At 42.1% G+C, this 20,066-nt stretch overlaps 1 protein-coding gene across 1 annotated transcript in view; it reads left to right on the top strand.

Annotated features, from left to right (window-relative positions):
- Window positions 1–17,112, top strand: part of LOC138966690 (GTP-binding protein GEM-like) — a 58,359-nt gene extending 41,247 nt beyond the window's left edge. Inside the window, exon 4 of the mRNA XM_070339032.1 lies at window positions 6,408–17,112. Coding sequence (XP_070195133.1) covers window positions 6,408–6,682 — 275 coding nt within the window. The 3' untranslated portion in view covers window positions 6,683–17,112. The remainder of the gene's footprint in view (window positions 1–6,407) is intronic.
- Window positions 17,113–20,066: the final 2,954 nt, after the last annotated feature.

Raw genomic sequence — 20,066 nt, forward strand, 5'->3', positions numbered from 1 at the left:
ATTATGTGCACCAACAACCGGAAAGAAAGGTGACAATGGAAAAAGACTCATCTTTGCTTCCTGCGATTCCTTGCCCCCGACTCGAACGTCGCACGATAATCCACATAACAGATCTGTTGTGAGATGGTCAACGCTGACTGTGCAAGCAAATCACCTCGTTTGAAATACGACAATCCCATCGCTCGAATGCAATGGGCACTATCGTCTCAAAGGCGCTTACTGTTGGTTTTCACACACCACTCTGTAGTCGGAACCTACAGAACTTCGCATCCTCAAACCTGACATACTTGTCTCAACATTATAAACTCAAATCACACACAGTAAGTTGCTTTCGCACGCCAGCTTTGAACAACGTGCTGGGGCCCCGAACATGCATTATAATAACAGAACTCGCGTTTCAAACCATGGCTCCCTGTGTTGATTTTTCACTTAATGTTGAACCACCAAAATGATGACAAAAACGATGTTTGATGGTTTGTTGCCAGACCAGCTTTTTTGTCGGTCCTCGGGGGGCGTATCGACTTTTGTTTCATATTTATTGACCGCGGCCTTCGGCCTTGGTCAATAAATATGAAACAAAAGACGATATGCTCCCCCTCGGACCGACAAAAAAGCTGGTCTGTCAACAACCCATCAAACATCTTATAATGTTGGTTTAGGGTAACCCGACCGACCCTATTTTTTCCCGCCGACCCCAAAACTCTTTTTTCATTTCTCAAAAAAAATAATTTGTTGGCGAACCATAACGGGAAGTAAACTCCTTTAAAATCGACTACATTTAAAAAAAAAAAAAAAATTAAAAATTTAAAAACCGACCTACCGAACCTTTTTTTTTGTTGGTCACGTTACCCTAAACCAACATATATTTTTGTTTGGCCTAATGCACATCCACCTCCCAAATCTCGCTCTATCCTACTATGATTCGTCAGAACATAGCTAAGAAATCGGTTATTCAATCCAACGAAAAGATAGAAGAGAGAATGTTGTTTACAGCCTCACGTGTCTCTCACAACTACGTAGTACCCCCATCCCTCCCCAGAATGGATGATTTGAAGCTTCCAATGTCAGATAAAGACATTGATGATCCAAAGGTCGGATGAAGACATTGATGCTTCCAAGGTCAGATAAAGTCATTGTTGCTTCAAAGGTCAGATAAAGTCATTGATGCTTTCAAGGTCATATACAGTCAAGGGGAACATGACTGGGTCATCTTACCCAGGCAGCACCACACACATCAACTTGGATCAATAGTGACAGGATCTTGCACTGTACTGGATGTATCGGAATCCCCGAAGAGGCCACATTTTTTTCTTGTCATTTATTTTATACAATGTATATACTTTTTTTTTTTTTTTTTTTTTTCTAACATTTTATTTCCTTTATATACACATAAACATAGCATAGCATACATCATACACCGAGTTTGTCAACAAAGCGCATACACACGTACATACCTAGACAAGACGCAGACATAGACAGTAGGGTGGGATGTTGAAGAGACAGGGGATATGGAAGGGGGGGGGGGGAACGAGGTTGTGAGGGGGGAGGGGGGGGGGGTTGTAACTGAGGTTGGGGGAGGGGAGGGGGGTAGGTGGGGGCGGTGGTCACAATTTAGCCTCCAAGTATACATGGGGTTTAATTATCGGCATAAGAGTATTGTATAACCTGTTATGAGTAAATGGGTCAGGGGGTATCACATTCAAAAATGTTCATACGAAATCAATCAATACAATTATCCTATAGCATCAATGAAAAAAGTGTCTATATACAATGTATATACTGAAGTCAAGTGTATTTGAGGAATGTTTAAACATTTGAAAAACACTTTATCCTACATACGTGAGAGAGATACCCGTGAGATAAAAATCGTTCAAATCACACGTGTGTATATCATGTAAATGAGGTCAACCGGAAGGTCATGCTATGTAAATTAGCAATTACATATTCATGAAGAACTACTTTTGCAACAAAATGGCAACTGCCACGAAACCGATTTGTCATCACTGAAAGAATTTTTTAGTGATGAGCTGTTCGAAGACATGTTTGGTGATGACGCGAATGACGAAGTCGATGAAGAAAAAAGCGAGTCAAGCGAGTCATCCATGATTTATGATTTTTCTCCAATAGACTCATTCGTTCAGACAAACAAGAACAAGAACACTCTCCGAAAAACGGTTTACGATATACGTCGCCTATCGACGTTTATGGCGAAACACGGGGACAAAAGAAACATTAGCACCATCCAACCACAAAAATTATGCAAAATTCTCTGCTCTCTTTCCATGAGTTTGAAAAAACCGGATGGCAAAGAGTATGAACCATCCCCACGCTGAGCGGCCTTCTCAGCAGCATCCATCGACAGTTGAAGTCTAAAAAGTACTGTGCACCCGTTATAGACGGCCCCGAATTTGCACTTGTAACTGAGAGAAGTCGTGAAGACAAAGCAGAAGATTGTTAAACAGGGAGGTTGTGGCAACTTACCTAACAGGGCTCAACCGCTGAAAGATGAAGATGTTGACAAGCTGTGGCAGACAAAACAGCTCGGAGTCGCAGATCCAGAAGTAATCCTGAATACTCTGTGGTGGCAAAACACAGTCAACTTTGGTCTGCGCAGCGTGACACCTCACAGGCACATGCAGTGGGGAGACGTGTCCTTGCATGAAGACAATCCAAAACATGCCAGGGCGACATGTGAAGAAAAGCTGGGATCATCAACCCGAGGTAGATCTACACCAACCACTCTGCACGCAAGTTCCTAGTGCAGAAACTTTCCGAGAATAACGTTCCTCTGACCAAAATAATGCAGCTATCTGGGCACAACAACGTTAAGCAGCATTTCCCAAGAGGAACACCGTGGCTTCAGTCTGATGCTAAACGGCACTGCACCGGTCTCGGAGCTGTCGCCAGTGTCGGCAGACGACACATTGGATTCGCACGGCCACTTCAACTCCAGCCGTCTCCACTGCCACTGCCACAATCACATCCCAGCAAACGCTAACAACACTGTTTGCAAGGCCTGTGCACGTTGGTACCATCAACATCAACCAATATTTGTCCAGTCACCAAACCGAGAAGTGACCATATGAAAGCTGTCGACTCGCCTGGCTCCGACTTGACTGTCATCCTATCGCGGAAGGATATGCTTTGCTGTTGTTGTTCCTTTTGGTTTCTTTTATCCTGTGGCCACTGCTTTTCTTTTTATCTGGTATATTTTGAAGTGACCATCATTTCGTTGTTCGAATTTATTTAATCAATGTTCAATATTAAACTTAACAGTGTTAACAAAGGCGAACTACTTTGTCCTAGTTTGAGAGTGTGTGTCATGGCGGAGGAATGAATGTCAAATTGAGTAAAGTGGTTTGAAGTTCTAAAGCGGGTTGATCCAAAGGCAATAGCGCTGTCGGTGACTTTTAGTTAGATCTGGCACAGAAGTATATAATGTAGGATAAACAGAATACTACATGGCTTGCTGTGTCGTACCAGATTTACACTCGTTGCTTTTTCAAATAGTGAACAGCTCGCTTTCGCTCGCAGTTCACTATTTAAAAAAACAACTCGTGTAAATCTGGTACGACACAGCAAGCCATGTAGTATTCTCTATTTATAACAGGGTTTATGCCAGGCGTTGTTCATCGGCCACTTACATCAAAAATTGAAATGGTCGGTTTTTTTTTTTTTTTTATCGGAGTCGTTAATTTCATCCACTGAATCTCCTAAGTTTCAGTCTGCAAGGATTTAGACTAACTAAGTGATTTGATATTGACCGAACGATCTTTATTGTATCACCATAATTGAAAGAACTGGGTTTTGTTTTGGGTTTTTTGGTTGTGTTTATGTGTGTGTGTGTGTGTGTGTGTGTGTGTGTGTGTGTGTGTGTGTGTGTGTGTGTGTGTGTGTGTATTTTTCAGCAAGACCGTATACTCGTAGCATCGTCAGTCCACCGCTCATGGCAAAGGCAGTGAAATTGACAAGAAGAGCGGTTTAGTAGTTGCGCTGAGAAGGATAGCACGCTTTTGTGTACCTCTCTTCGTTTTAACTTCCTGAGCGTGTTTTTAATCCAAACATATCATATCTATATGTTTTTGGAATCAGGAACCGACAGGGAATAAGATGAAAGTGTTTTTAAATTGATTTCGACAATTTAATTTTGATAATAATTTGTATATTTTTAATTTTCACAGCTTGTTTTTAATCTAAATATAACATATTTATATGCTTTTGGAATCAGAAAATGATGGAGAATAAGATAAACGTAAATTTGGATCGTTTTATAAAAAAAAAAATTTTTTTTAAATTTTCAGATTTTTAATGACCAAAGTCATTAATTAATTTTTAAGCCACCAAGCTGAAATGCAATCCCGAAGTCCGGGCTTCGTCGAAGACTACTTGACGAAAATTTCAACCAGTTTGGTTGAAAAATGAGAGCGTGACAGTGCCGCCTCAACTTTCACGAAAAGCCGGATATGACGTCATCAAAGACATTTATCAAAAAAACGAAAAAAAACGTTCGGGGATATCAATCCCAGGAACTCTCATGGTAAATTTCATAAAGATCGGTCCAGTAGTTTGGTCTGAATCGCTCTACACACACGCACGCACGCACGCACACACACACACACACACACACACACACACACACATACACCACGACCCTCGTCTCGATTCCCCCCTCGATGTTAAAACATTTAGTCATAACTTGACTAAATGTAAAAAGGAAGGCAGTATTATGTATAAAGACACAACAGACAGTGAATGATAGAGTTGAGTTGCTTTGTTCTGTGGTAATTGTTTGCTTAGTTCAACCCAATGTCATTAGAAACAAAGATACAAGTTAGAAATGCACAAAACGAGTTCAATCAGAACTCATTACAACGGTAACTTGCAACAGATAATTTGTTCTTCTTCCCTCGCTCACCCCAAGTCAGTGGAACTTGGACTGGTAAACAAGTATACACAATGAAGGTGTGTGTTTGGAAAGGCATTTTCGTTAACTTTAAGCTCAGTCTTCCGCCCAAGATCATTAAAGGAGGACTTTGGAGGTAACAAGTAATGCACAAAACAAGTTCAGTCAGAACGTATTCAAAGGGGTAACATGTACACACAATTCTTTAGTCCTCTACCCTCGCTCACCCCAAGTCAGTGGAACTTGGACTGGTAAACAAGTGTGCACAGTGCCGATGCCGGTTTTGAAAGGCATACATTCATGGCAATAACAGCCTGCACCCTCGCACGTGCTACTAGCGACGTTTCAACAAATACCGTTGTGCAGTCATTATGCCAGCTTGGTGCGGCGTTTGCGCCGACTTGAATCAAGCTTGTTTGCCCCAAAATACAACTCCTCAATTAACCTTTTGTGCGCCGCCTCCACCCATCTCCTCGCATTCTCCGAATTGTATGGGCGTCTGGCGTGGTTTGTGTCTGTGTGTGGGTTCGACGTCTTCTGTGGTTCGTCCCGGTCGGTGCGTTTGCACGCTACAATACAATACCGTTGAGGCGAATTCTTTTTTATGGAAGTATTGTTTTGCACACGCTCTCTTCACTCCTGCTCGTCCGTTGCGACCTCATCCCACTCCCCACCCTTGAGTAAAACTGTTCGTAGGTACACACCATATGTGACCCTCCACCACGAAATGAGTCGCATGTCACCTTTACATGATTTTCATATTTTTACATTGTCCTAAAGAGTTTTTTATGCTCTATCCAGTGGTGAAAACCGTTTTAGAAAAGAGCGAAAACTGTTTGAGTTATAAGCCTATGACTAAGGTGACCCTCACACTGTTACCAGACACTTTCCGGACTTATATTAAGCCTAGCGCAGAGCCGCGCGAGGTGACATGCGACTCATTTCGTGGTGGAGGGTCACATATTTAAGTTGATATCCGTACGTTTTGGGGGGCTAAATACCTGATACCTAATACATCGTACATTGGATGTCCGCACGTTTGTTTGTTTGCTCACTGATTATTACATGTAGCTCATGGTAGAAGATGCGTTCTTTGTTTCTTGTATTCCTGACACGAAGGACAAAGCTCGTTATTTGTTATTTGTATTTGTTGGACACAAAGGGCAACACCTGTTTCTTGTACTTTTGACCCTAAGGGCTATTCTGTGATGGGTGTGTGTTTTGTCTATACGTAACACTGCTATATTCTCGACACAGGAGCTGTACTTGTGCGCTTTTTTTCTATACTTAACACTGCTATATTCTCGATACTGGGGGCGGACCTGTGGTGTGTTTTTTTTTTCTACACTTAATTCAGCTATATTCTTGACACTACGAGCTGTACTATGGTGGCCGTTTAGGTTTTTTGTCTATACTTAACACTGCTAAATTGTTTACACTGTGCACGGTGGGTTTGTTGCCTATACAGTATACTTAACACTGCTATCTCATTGTCTGTTTTCAGAGGCTCGGCTGCTGGCCACGACGTTTGACTGCAAATACGCCGAGACGTCTGCGAGCCTGAACCACTACGTGGACGAGCTTCTGGTGGGCATCATCACACAGATCAGACTCCAGCTCAGCATCCCTTTCACCACCATCTTCTTCCCGCACAAAGACAGCAAGCGCAAGAACAAGAAGGCCCTCTGCAAGGGACCCAAGGGATTCTTCTCCAGGCTCTTCAAACGAGGATCTCATTCGGGGAAGAAGGACAAGGGTGTGGACAATCTCATGTATTAGAATGTGCGACCGTGTGCAAGAGGGTTGTGTACGTCTGGAGGCCGTCCCACAGCAGGAAAATGGCCTTTCAAAAGGCTCCAAGGGTCCAGGCTGTTCAGTATGGGGTCTCTTTTGGAGGGAGAACAACTCTTTGCGACAGTGAGCGAGAGGATTGTGTACGTGTGAAGGCTATCCCTCACCAGGAAGGCAAGCACTGTAAGAACAAGGAAGACATTTGAAAGGTTCCAAGGGTCCAGGCTGTGGGGTCTCTTTTGGAGGAGAACAACTCTTTGCGACAGCAGGAAGGCAAACTCCGTAAGAACGAGGAAGGAATTTGAAAAGGCTGCAAGGGTCTAGGTTGTTCAGTAGGAAATCTCACTTGGAGGAGAAGAACAACAATGTGTGACAGTGAGCGAGATGGTTGTGTACGCGTAGAGGCCATCCCTAAACAGGAAGGCAAGCTCCGTAGGAACAAGAAAGGCCTTTGAAAAGTTTCCAAGGGTCCAGGCTGTTCAGTATGGGGTCTCATTTGGAGGAGAAGAACAACAATGTGCAACAGTGAACAAGAGCGTTGTGTACGTGTGGAGGCTACCACTAATTTCATCCCTCAGTAGGAAGGCAAGCGCCGTACAAACAGAAAAGCCCTTTCTTCAGGCTGTTCTCCTTCGGAGACAAAGGACAAGGGTGTGGAAAATCTGATGTATTAGGATGTATAACAGTGAGAGAAGGGGCTGTGTGAGTGCAGAGGCCAAAGAAATACAAGGCTGTGGACAACTTGATGCAATAAGTTAAGACTTTTGAGAGTGAGCGAACGGTCTCTGTGCATGGGCAAACATCATCTTCTTGTCTCCCTGATAAAATTAACATCGCATCAACAGAAACCAATAGGCTTCTTCCCTGGGTTTTTCAGAAGAGGACCTCCTTCAAGGAAGAAGTGCTACGCTGTGGACAACGAATGTGCAATCTTGGTCATAGCATGGTGCAAGTGTCGAAAGAGAGCCGCTGGTGTAAGAAAAGGCGATGCCGAGCAAGAGGACACTGCAAAAAGGTCACCGCCGTATTCTGTCCTCACAAAGAACTGAACCGAGCTTCCAAAGAACAAGACGGGAGTCTAAAGTTTTCTTCGGAACGTTCTGGAGAGGGTATCATTCCTGCAGACAAAGGAGAAATTGCAGGCAGCTTATGACGTCTCAGTGAGACGCTGGTGTAAGAAAAGGCGATGCTGAGCGAGAGGACACTGCGAAAAAGGTCACCGCCATATTCTGTCCTCACAAAGAACTGAACCGAGCTTCCAAAGAACAAGACGGGAGTCTAACGTTTTTTCGGAACGTTCTGGAGAGGGTATCATTCCTGCAGACAAAGGAGAAATTGCAGGCAGCTTATGACGTCTCAGTGAGACGCTGGTGTAAGAAAAGGCGATGCTGAGCGAGAGGACACTGCGAAAAAGGTCACCGCCGTATTCTGTCCTCGCAAAGAACTGAACCGAGCTTCCCAAGAACAAGACGGCCCTGTAGCACATTCTCAGCTCCTTACCGGACTGTTGAAGAGTGTGCCCGATTCTTACAAATATAGACACAGTCCTGGATATAGACACAGTCCTGGACAACCTATGTGTAATATCTTGCAGGCTAGTAAGGGGCGAATTTGTCTGATGCAGAGAGAGACGACTTGTAACTGTGTCAAGGGTGTTCACTCAAAGAATTGAACCGAGCTTTCCAAGCAAAAGGCGACCCTGTGCCTGTGGAAGGGGGTGTCCAATTCGTAAAAATAAAGACACAGTCCTGGACAACCTATTACCTTGCAGGCTAGTAAGGGAAGAATTTGTCTGATGCAAAGAGAGATGACTTTTAACTGTGTCAAGGGTGTTCTTCGCGTGCGTATTCAAAGAAAAAATGTACCTTCCTACTGAAGCCTGTATTATGTGAACGAAAAAATGGCACGAAGACGTGAGCTAGAGTGCTCTTTACATTGCAACATTGCAGGTCATGTAAGTCTTTTGACAGAAAACAGCAACGCAAGGAGGTCTTCTACAAAGCTTTGACAGACGGTTTTAAACGAATGCAAAAGAAAGCAGCATTACATTTGAACACAGACGTCTGTTTCGTTGTTACTCCTGTTCAAAAGCTTTCTGCATTCAGAGACAACATTCAAAGATTCACATAGATTTCCCTTTCGGCTTTCAGTTCCTGGAAGAACGTGCTGGGGAACAGATTATTGTGGAAAGACTGAGTCTACCTGACATGACTGAATCTGCTTTTGAAGACTGTTAGTCTGACTGAAATATAGGCGCTCGGGAACTGAAGCGATGAGATACAGCAGAAGTCACAGGACAGTGAGCGTTGAAGGGATGGTGCAATAAACTATAGCTCATGTATTTCGTTGTGCTTTGTGCCTGAAGACTATGTAAACGCTGCGGTTTTGTGCGATGAATGTGTTCTTGCTTGTTTTATTTGTTCAGGTGTAAACTATTTCACACTGATCTTCATGTACAATAAATGAGCTCTTCCATGGATACATAGACATAACTGTTGAATTATCTACATACATATATTATATACATTGACAGTACTGTCGGATTTTTTGCGTGGCTCGTAAGAGGGTAGAAGTTTGAGAACTACGATATGAGACAAAAGAAAGACCAAGTTTTTTTGTTTGTTTTGTTTTTTAAAAAGTCGCTAATTAGGGATTGGTTACATATATATGTACGCAAGACCATATTAACATCTTGCTCAAGCTGAGAAATATGTTTCAGTTCTTCACAAATGGCAATTTTTTTTTTTTTTTTTTTTTTTGGGGGGGGGGGTTAAAGTTGACCGAATCACTTTATATTTGGGGGACATAACTTTCAGCCTAGCATGACCCTTCCACAAATGGCGAATGCATTGCTGCTGTTTATGCGATCATTATAAATGCTGAAACAGCTACGACTTTGCAGACTCTGATCTTAACGTTAATCATTTCTTACACAGATCTTAAACCATAGTGAAGTGTATTTAGCGCACTTCAATCCTTACATAGATCTTAAACCATAGTGAAGTGTATTTAGCGCACTTCAATCCTTACATAGATCTTAAACCATAGTGAAGTGTATTTAGCGCACTTCAATCCTTACACAGATCTTAAACCATAGTGAAGTGTATTTAGCGCACTTCAATCCTTACATAGATCTTAAACCATAGTGAAGTGTATTTAGCGCACTTCAATCCTTACATCCCAAAAGCACTGAAATCTTCTTGGAATGTAGACGATTACTTGGGCCGATAATTCCTGGTCAAATGCAGGAAATGTACCGATACTTGTTACACAGTATTTGCATCGTGTGGTGTGTTATTGTTTTTGTTGTTGTCGTTTGTTTCTTCTGTTTTTATTACACGCTTTTCAAATGATTAAATTCGGTCCATATCTGAAGTTAGCATCGGCCAGGTACACAACCCAGAACGGTTCAGCGTAGTATATTTACCTGGGTGAAACGGTCATCAGTATAGCCGTTTCTCCTGCAGAAGAAATACTACTGAATGGGTTTGGGCTGATATACTATTTTTTTATGTGAGTGTTATAAAATAGACTGTGTGGTAAATGTATCACATGTATTGCGATAGAAGGAAATATACAAAAACAGCAGCTGGTACGTTTTGAAACAAAGAATGGTTATGAATTGCAGACACTCTGTAGTTGAAATATCTGCACGAATGACATAAATGTATAAAACTGAAGTACATTTCGACCGTTCGGCGTTGATGTTGAATGCTTTGTCCGACGGCACTTAACTCTGCGTGCTTTACGGCGAACTACTGTTATCGATATTTCTTTCAAAATGTATATGTATGTATCTGTTTTGCAAATTGAGCTAACGAGTGTATACTTACTAACTAGAATCTTTATATTTGCAATGTGAGAATATCTGTTTGACTAACTATCACCAAATAGGTTCTGTCAAATATGTAGGCCTACTAAGATGGCTTTCAGTTTGTTTGCGTGTCAGTTGCTTTTTTCCACTCGTTTGTTTGTTCTTACCGTTTGTAATAGTTTCCTAACTAAAGAGAGCACAGAAATTACCTCTGCCAAAACACGTGCTGACAATTCTTCCTTTGTATGTAAAATGGTCAAAAAACGAATCCAAGGCTTTTCTAACTTTTAGCAGCAAATTTAGTATGGCTTTAAACAAACACCGAAAGTCGATCAACTGTACGAAGTAACTTTTTCTACTTGAAGGGGAAGCTTTAAAGTGCCCTTGAGCGATGTAGTTGGAAGTAACGAAAGGGAGCCCCGGGGGGAAAGTGAGGCTAGCACAGAAAGGCTGCAGCTATTTCTGATCCATTGGCATGGAGTGTTTGGCTTTGGAATTGTCTGATAGGTTTGCCAAGCCTTGCTGTCTAACCAACACACCTCCTGGACAACCTGTGTCTGGCCTGTCTGAAAACACCTCCGCGTGAGGGGTTTGGCTGCGAGCGCGGTGAAGATAAAGAGGGAACATTTTCTCTGCCCGCGCGGCAGCAAGCAGGATGTCTCTGAACTGAACATGCTGTGGAAGGGTGTCTTCCCTGCGGCAGTCTTTGCTGCTCAGCATTCAGCTCAGTCACCGAACGGCAGGAATCACAAGCGGCTTATCTCCAAACGGTCCCAAAATACAACACGTCGAGGGATCCTTCTCCCATGACTCACCACCGGAAAGAGCATTGGCGCACACCTCGTGCGAACGGACAAATCTAATCAATCAGCGCGAGTCTCTGTTGACGCTGTCCAAAAAACACCTACTTCCAGACAGTTTCCATTTTAAGCCACGCTTTTCATGTTCCAGTAAATCACCTTGAGTTAACGGAAGCAACGTACATCCCGAATCGAGTCCATCTTTAAACGCAGAAGTTTTGATTGGTGTCTCGACGTCACCAGAATCCCGTTCCGAGAGGATTTCTTTCTTCTTTTTTTCTTTCTTTCTTTCTTTCTTTCTTTCTTTCTTTTTTTTTTGTTTTTGTTTTTTTGTTGCGCGGGAGAAGCAGTTGGAGGGGAGGGGGAGGCGATGAAACAGAGAGATAGAGTAAAGGGGGGGGGGGGTAAGAAAAGCAACAGTTTTTGCGCTGCGAATCGATTGCACAAACACTTGATATGATGAAGTATAGAGCTCTTGAAGTCCTGACCGCAAAATACAGCTATTTTTCATGTCTGAACATGCCATTTTTTCTCGTTTCGTGGTGACACTCCAAACTTGGTTGAAGAGTTTTGAGTTATTCAAGTGAGTTATTTCTTTTACGCTCATGAATCATTCTGATAAATGATGGAGGCTTGGGAGAAAGTTTTGCATTTTGAGACAAGTACGTTCACCGTAAGCTCCCCTACGGATGGTTATGCCTCTGGAACTGGACCAATCTAATTGAAGCTCACAAACCTGTCGCAACCTGCACATCAGTTTCACACGACCTAGTCATTTAGCACATTTGATTTTTGCAAATTTCGCAGAAACCACATGTGTATTACAACTAGTCCTTGTCTCTGCGGCAATGACTAGCCATACACATCCAAGTTAACACTTCTATAAGTGGGTATCCTTTGCCTGGTACATGTACAATCGTGCAAGCAAGCATCCAGTACTAGAACAAGTTATTTACCGGATTTAAACCAGAAATGTCCGAAGATAAATTATCTGGAGCCGAATTTCGCAATCCAGTGGTGTTGACAGAAATCTTAATTCTTCATATGGAGGTTAACACATCTTCCGAATCAACATCCACGCTTAAATGCATGTCGCAAATGTTCCAATCGATGTATTGGACGTCCACATCTTCGAAGCGTGAAAAAATACCCACGAAGTACTCTTGGCTTTGATGTCGCCCAGACTTTGATGTCCGGACAAATCCGGAAAGTCTCCTTCACCCTTGAAGCTTTGATGTCCCTCATTACAGCATCGGGCTTCTTGCGTCTTTACTGCGTTACACTTGAATTATATCCAGTCTGCTATACTAATAAGAAACATTAAAAAAACATTTCTGCAAAGCATATCGACAGTTCAGAAACGATCTTAGCTATCATTGGTCATTCTGCTTCGACTCGCGGATAAACGTGCAAGTGATATGTCACATACTGACTTCACGATCGGGGATCATACGGTTTCAAAATTTCAGCGATCACAGCAAATCAGCCGTCACATGTTGTCGTGAAGGTTGTATGCCCCATAATTGCATACTATGTGCTGGTTTCGGCACAAGTGACCCATATGTCGAGATACAGAGGAAAAAGGCAATAATTCACAGTCGGCTTTATCGATGGACCTCCGCTCAGCAATGCCAATTATTCCTGGCCTTAGCAGCCAAGAACTGAGGCTTAGACATAAGTTTTATGTGGAAAGTCCTTCAGTCTTACCCCAGACTGGAAAGAATGCTCGTTTGCAACCTCCAGGGACATGTCGGTAGACGGACAAGTATTCCACACCAGGGCCGGACCAAATGAGTTGTAATGGGGGGGTTCCTCCTTTTTTGGGGGGGCAAATCAGCGAAGTGGCGAAGCCACAAGCTGCAGGCGCGCGAACTAGGGGGGTCCGGGGGCATGCTCCCCCGGAAAAGTTTTGAAAAACGGTTAAAATCTGTGCAATCTGGTGCATTCTGGGCCTTGTTTTGAGGGTTAGGAGCAGCATTGTTTTGGTGCTAAAACTTGTAAAAAAAAAAACACACACTCAAAGCAAGGTACATGCTTTTTCCAGGGGTGGGGTTCCGGAACCCCTGGAACCCCCCCCCCCCTGGGTCCGGCCCTGCACATTGTGTGTATTCCGTTCTTTCTGTTCTCTTTGATTCTCTCTCTCTCTCTCTCTCTCTCTCTCTCTCTCTCTCTCTCTCTCTCTCTCTCTCTCTCTCTCTCTCTCTCTCTCTCTCTCCTTTCCTATCTGACGTTGCCAATTGCTTAGCTCCCGTGTTTGTTTTCCTCTCTTCTTTTTCTTTCCTTCTTTTTCTTGTTTCCAATCATTCACTTATGTATTTAATTTTATTCACAACTTCAGAGAGAGAGAGAGAGAGAGAGAGAGAGAGAGAGAGAGAGAGAGAGAGAGAGAGAGAGAGAGAGAGAGACTGAGAGAGAGACTGAGAGAGAGAGAACGAGGAGCAAGAGAGAGAGAGAGAGAGAATGAGAAGGGGACAAGAGAGAGTGGGGGGGGGGGGGGAGAGGCAAAGCTCACAGCATGAACTTTTAGCAGAGACATAAGACCCTCATTCCAATGATTGAGGAGACATATTCTCCATTTAACAGGAACAGGGAGCCATTACTGCAGCCAATGCATAGGATTCCGACCGACTGATGGGGCGTAAATGATTCTTTAGAGCCTCGTGACCAAGAATGGCCGTCGAGTGAATACTCTAGATACAGCTAGCCATGGCCGGAGATTATCTATTTTGACTAGTGCCGCCGATGAGCAAGTATTCGATCATCCAATGGCGTGTAAATGATGGGTCTCATCCTAATAAAGATGGCCGCCACTGGTACACTTCCGGTATCCATGCAGCGTTGGAAGCTCTAATGTAGTCGAGTTGATTTCTTCGTTCTTCTTCATTTGTACTGTGCTTTGTGGGTATATAATTATGTGTGTGTGTGTGTGTGTGTGTGTGTGTGTGTGTGTGTGTGTGTGTGTGTGTGTGTGTGTGTGTGTGTGAGAGTGTGTGAGTGTGTTCTTGCTCTGCATGCATTCCTCTCTAGCCCGCCTTTACCTTTCTAACCAGAAGCCGACTCGCGTTCCTCATTACTGGCTTTGTCCTTCGGTGTGTGTGTGTGTGGGGGGGGGGGGGTTGGGTGTGTGTGTGCGCGCTCTCTCCCTCTTTCTCATATCCCGATTGTCAGCTTGAAATGGAAAAAGAAAAACAACCAAAGCTTATTAAAATGCTCTCTGGACTATCCCCAAAAGTATGGTTTTACTGACAAGTGGAGATCTGTTAATCTTTGGGCTTGTCTGAACCTACAGTTGGCTTTCCCTGCTAAATATAATTTGAGGCAGTGAAATAAGAAGTCAAAGAACGAAGCGAAGCGTCACTGAGGATAATCACCTTAGATACAATCACTGACTGGTTAAAACGTGGGAAATGTGGTCAAAATAGCAACAGTAGACCAAACTATCAAACAAATCTGGCTCTTTCGTAATGTTTTTGCAACTGCAATCCAGCTCGTGAGCCAAAAAAACAACGTCGCTCTGTACTTACCCGAGTAACGAAGCGTGCTCAAAGCCTCGCGGAGAACTCATTTGTCCAAGAACAGCCGTCAATAAAGCTTTGGTCAGTGCATCGTACATTGGCTACTCCCGTGAACGATGAGAGCGAATGCGGAGAAGAAGATCATGCGTAACTCAGTTAGGGTTAAGTGTCTGCTTAATGATGTGGTTTGCCTAACTGGATCTTAAGGAGGACCTGGCCGGAGCGGCAATGTCTTGCAAGTTCCTGGAAGTTTTCGGATGACCTTGCTGTAAATATCAGACGTTTTTCACGTGCAACGTTAGGCAGAGAGATGGTGGCAAACTTGTGTCTTTCTGAACGATTGCAATTCCGTGTCGTTCCCTTGTTCAGTGTAGTGAATACTTATAAGTATTTTTTTTTAATCTGTTACCTTTAATACAACAAACAAACGTGCAAAAACTTGATGTAGTATGAATATCATGCAGTTTTTGAGTATTCAAAAACTCATAACTGAAGTAATTTTATTGATTTTACAAACAATAACAAAAGTGAAATGTATAATCATAGAACTTCACTACGATTTAGTCGCAGTGTTGATGAATTCTGTATGCAAGGATTTCAGATTCTGTGTGCACAAAGTTGATTGCTATTGATGACGAGTTCATTTGCTAAATATTTCGTGAGGTTGAGGGAGTATTCCTTAATTTAGTATTTAATCAAGAGTATTCTTTAATTTATTTTCTCTGCACTTTGAGGTTTTGTGTTCATTTTAACTGTAACATGAATCTTTCACTTCAGGGCGTTCATCTATGCCAGGAACTTTCAACTACTTCTAAACATTGCTTATGAAACAAATACATTTGTGTTGGGTAGTCTGGAATTTAGTTAAATATAAATAAATGTTTTCGATTTAAAGTCTTTTACTTGTTTTAAAATTTGACTTCATTTCAACTGATAGATTGGAAATGTTTTCGTGTTTAACGCCTTCCAGGTCTGTTTATATAATATCAAGAACTTGTCTTTCATCCAATACGTCACTTGTTGATTTATGTGCATTTGTTTGTGAACTCGTTATAGTAGAGAATATTCCAGATGTTATGAAAATAAAACTCGATGCAGATGTTTAAAGGTTTGTTTAGAATCATCTTGATTACCAACTGTTCTTCTTTTTTTATTTTTTTTTTATTCAATAACTTTTTTTAATCAATAACATGCATCTGTCTACAATGTATCATTATAAGTATTGAATACGTTCACTTGTTGAATCTGCACATTTTGTGTGTCCTGTGTTGCGGACTCAAACAGTTTTTCTGGTTATTGCATGGAAAAGCGTGGACTCGGCTGGTACATGGTACTTACACAGGTGCGCGAATCAAGTCGAATATATACGTTTTAAACATGATGTTGTGTCTTGTGGCTTCTTTTTGGATTTCTTGCAAGTATAACTTATATTGTTTGTTATTAACTGGGCTAACAACAATTAACTGTCAAGTAAGCTGTATACCAACATACCAGGCCAGTTATGCATGCATATGAGCTTATGCAAGTTTAAACATTTAAACTTCAGCACTGACACTGCTTGACTATTGAAATCTTTCCTAACAACATGTGCCTTTAATCTGAATCACTGTTCAAACGTGTGCACACACAGCTATGTCAAAACTCACTGTTCCGCACTGTAAAAAAATAATCTACCACAGTCTGCACACGTAAAGCGAAGAACATGAGTGTTTTTGCTCGTACACGTTAAAACTAATACAATTCCCCACGCACTACTATTAAGTCGATTATACCTGCCCCAGCCATTAGATGATGATTAAGGAAATTAAGTTCAGTCGCACGTCCAAGTTAAAAAAAAACCATGCTATTATTAATAATGTGATCGGTTATACGAATTATACAAAATGTTTTACCCCTGATACATTTCAAATATATTAATTAGCATTTGCGTCGAGTTAAACGTATATTTTTAATTTCAGCTTGCTTTTTATGTTTTTTAATATGAACATAAATCCAGACTGTTGAAATGCTCGATGTTTTCAGATGTAAAATGAAATGTTTGTGTCTGTGTATGTAACTGTGAAGAAATAATAGTGTAGACGTACTGTACATGTACGATTGTGTATAAAAACAAATGTTATACGATGAAGAGTTATACAAAAAGAAATGAATGTTAAGGATGCATGATGGTAAAACACTGCTCATGGCGCAAACAAAGCGTAAAGTAGCAAGATTAAATACCATTGATATATTGAATACATTGTAAAATACTTTGATGTGAATATTTTTGTATTAAATTGCAAAAGAATATTGTTAGTCTTGTTATGATTTTGACATCATCATCATTATCATCATCATCATCATCATCATCATCATCATCATCATCATCATCATCATCATGACAACCACCACCAACAACAAAAACAGTAATTGCACAATTACAGTCGAGTCATCACATTATGATCATCTCCAACAAATAGCAGCAACAACAAAACTGCAGCGTAAAACAGACGTTTACATTTGGTTGTCTCCCTTTTTATTTGAACACAACACTATCTCTGTCTCTCACATTCATGCTCAAACACGCTACACATGCACGTCATACTGGCACACAGACAGACAGACATATTCAGATAGAGATACTGGTACACACACAAACAGAAAGACTGACAGACAGACCAACAGACGGAAATGTCTCACACAAATCTTTGCTCGTTTTGTTTTCAAAGTACAGGACAGCATAATTATGTTTTGTCAGTCATACAGCTGTGAATGTAAGTACGCGTATAAATTCGAGCATTCGGTGTATGTATGAGTGTTTTCTGGCTGGCTAGAGGATACAGATGTATGCCAAGCATAACTGGTTTAGGACTGAGATACGCTTTTCGCAGTTTTGCGTCTGGAGTAGAAAACACGTAAAAAGTTCTGAACATGATGACTATAGCACTGTCTCGAAACTAACGCGATAGTCGGACAGAGTTGCGCCCCTGGAACGGCAGGTAGTTCCGGTTTAGGTTTGCAAAATGGAACCGCATGACAATCCGCCCTTCAGCTTCTTTACCTGCGTCGTTTGAACAGCAGACAAAGAAACGTTTCCCTCCACCACTAATCTTCTTCTCTGGTTCAGCCATTTTGGACGTACACAAAACCGGAACTACCCGCCGACAGCGCCGCGGGATATGGCAGGGACGGACAACGGCTTACGTTTTGAGACAATGCTATAGGGAGGTGGCTTTGGAGAAGGTGGTGGGGGAAGGAGGCAGAGGGGAGGGATGGAAGGGCCCACATAGCAATAACACGAACGAGGAAATCTATGAACGAACTACTGACTGTGTGAAAGAAAGAAGGAATAGAAAAAAATGCAAAGCAAATAAAGTAACTACGCGCGCAGCGCACTGCCCTTTTCGGTTGTGCAGCTGCTTTTCAGAAGAGGGAGAGAAATGGAACAATTAAGGGACTGTAGGTGAGAGGAACTAACAAGACAACAATAAAAATGTACTCACCAGAAAACAGGGGACAGCAATTTACAAGAACAAATGAACGTGGGCTAGTTTCTTCTTCATCAGCAAAAGAAAAACAAGACACTAAAAAAAGAGAGTAGACAGAGAGAGCACAGAAAGAGAGAGAAGAAAGATACGCGAACGGTTGAAATATGATACAAACATGACAAGCAGAAGACACAGACAGACTTGATGCTTGCTTCCTTCTCTATTTCTTCTTTTAAGCTAAACTTAATGTTCCAAAACCTGTATGCACTCGTGAGCAGTTTGAGGTTTCACTCATTTGCGCCAATGACTTCTGCAAACGACATCCAAAAAGTCTCATTACAAAGCTGTTATATGTGTTGTTGTTTTTCTCTGTATGCTGCGCCTGAATTTTTATTTTATTTATTTCACTTTTAAGTCTTTTCCAGACATTTCTGCTTTGCACTTTAAATCATACAAGCAAATTGTGAAACAGAAGCAATTGTGGTTCGATGGACTGGCTCAACTCCTTTCACTTTTTAGTGCAAAATTTAACTATCATTTTGGCATATCTGCTGATTGTTTTTCACGGTAAGGAAAAGTCGACGTCAAGGACTGCTTTAAGCTTCCAAAATGTGCCTAAATGACATGGCCATTTCGGCAAGTGTGATGAAGAAAATACAACCGAGCAACATCCTTGGTGTGTTGTCACGTTTAATGGCCAGCTATGATGTAGAGTTTGAAACACCGTCACGGTGTGTGAAATTGCTTTCCGTCGTCACAGAATATGATTGTCAAAACAGCCACTGATCTCGCGAAAACTATTGATGAATATTCCTGCATAAAGCTTTGCCAAACGAGACTGTGAAAACACTTTTTTTCAGTAAACAAGTTATGCCCAGAAAACATCTGCATCTTCCCAAAAGATATATAGTTAGACATAATGATGCTAGTCTGGTTTACGCATGGTTGATATTAACGTCATAACGACAACACGAGAAGAAGAAGAAGAAGAAGAAGCAGAAGAAAAAGACGAGATGCTTTTCTGTTCAGACTTACAAGAGACAAATATCACACCAGGAAGGCTGTCTGCTTAGGATAACAGCATCTCTCCACCCTGTATCACAAATCAGCGGCCTGTCTGCTTAGGATAACAGCATCTCTCCACCCTATATCACAAATCAGCGGCCTGTCTGCTTAGGATAACAGCATCTCTCCACCCTATATCACAAATCAGCGGCCTGTCTGCTTAGGATAACAGCATCTCTCCACCCTGTATCACAAATCAACGGCCTGTCTGCTTAGGATAACAGCATCTCTCCACCCTATATCACAAATCAGCGGCCTGTCTGCTTTGGATAACAGCATCTCTCCACCCTGTATCACAAATCAGCGGCCTGTCTGCTTAGGATAACAGCATCTCTCCACCCAATATCACAAATCAGCGGCCTGTCTGCTTAGGATAACAGCATCTCTCCACCCTATATCACAAATCAGCGGCCTGTCTGCTTAGGATAACAGCATCTCTCCACCCTATATCACAAATCAGCGACCTGTCTGCTTAGGATAACAGCATCTCTCCACCCAATATCACAAATCAGCGGCCTGTCTGCTTAGGATAACAGCATCTCTCCACCCAATATCACAAATCAGCGGCCTGTCTGCTTAGGATAACAGCATCTCTCCACCCTATATCACAAATCAGCGGCCTGTCTGCTTAGGATAACAGCATCTCTCCACCCAATATCACAAATCAGCGGCCTGTCTGCTTAGGATAACAGCATCTCTCCACCCTATATC

Source organism: Littorina saxatilis, linkage group LG1, assembly GCF_037325665.1.
Source record: "Littorina saxatilis isolate snail1 linkage group LG1, US_GU_Lsax_2.0, whole genome shotgun sequence".
Lineage (NCBI taxonomy): Eukaryota > Metazoa > Mollusca > Gastropoda > Littorinimorpha > Littorinidae > Littorina > Littorina saxatilis.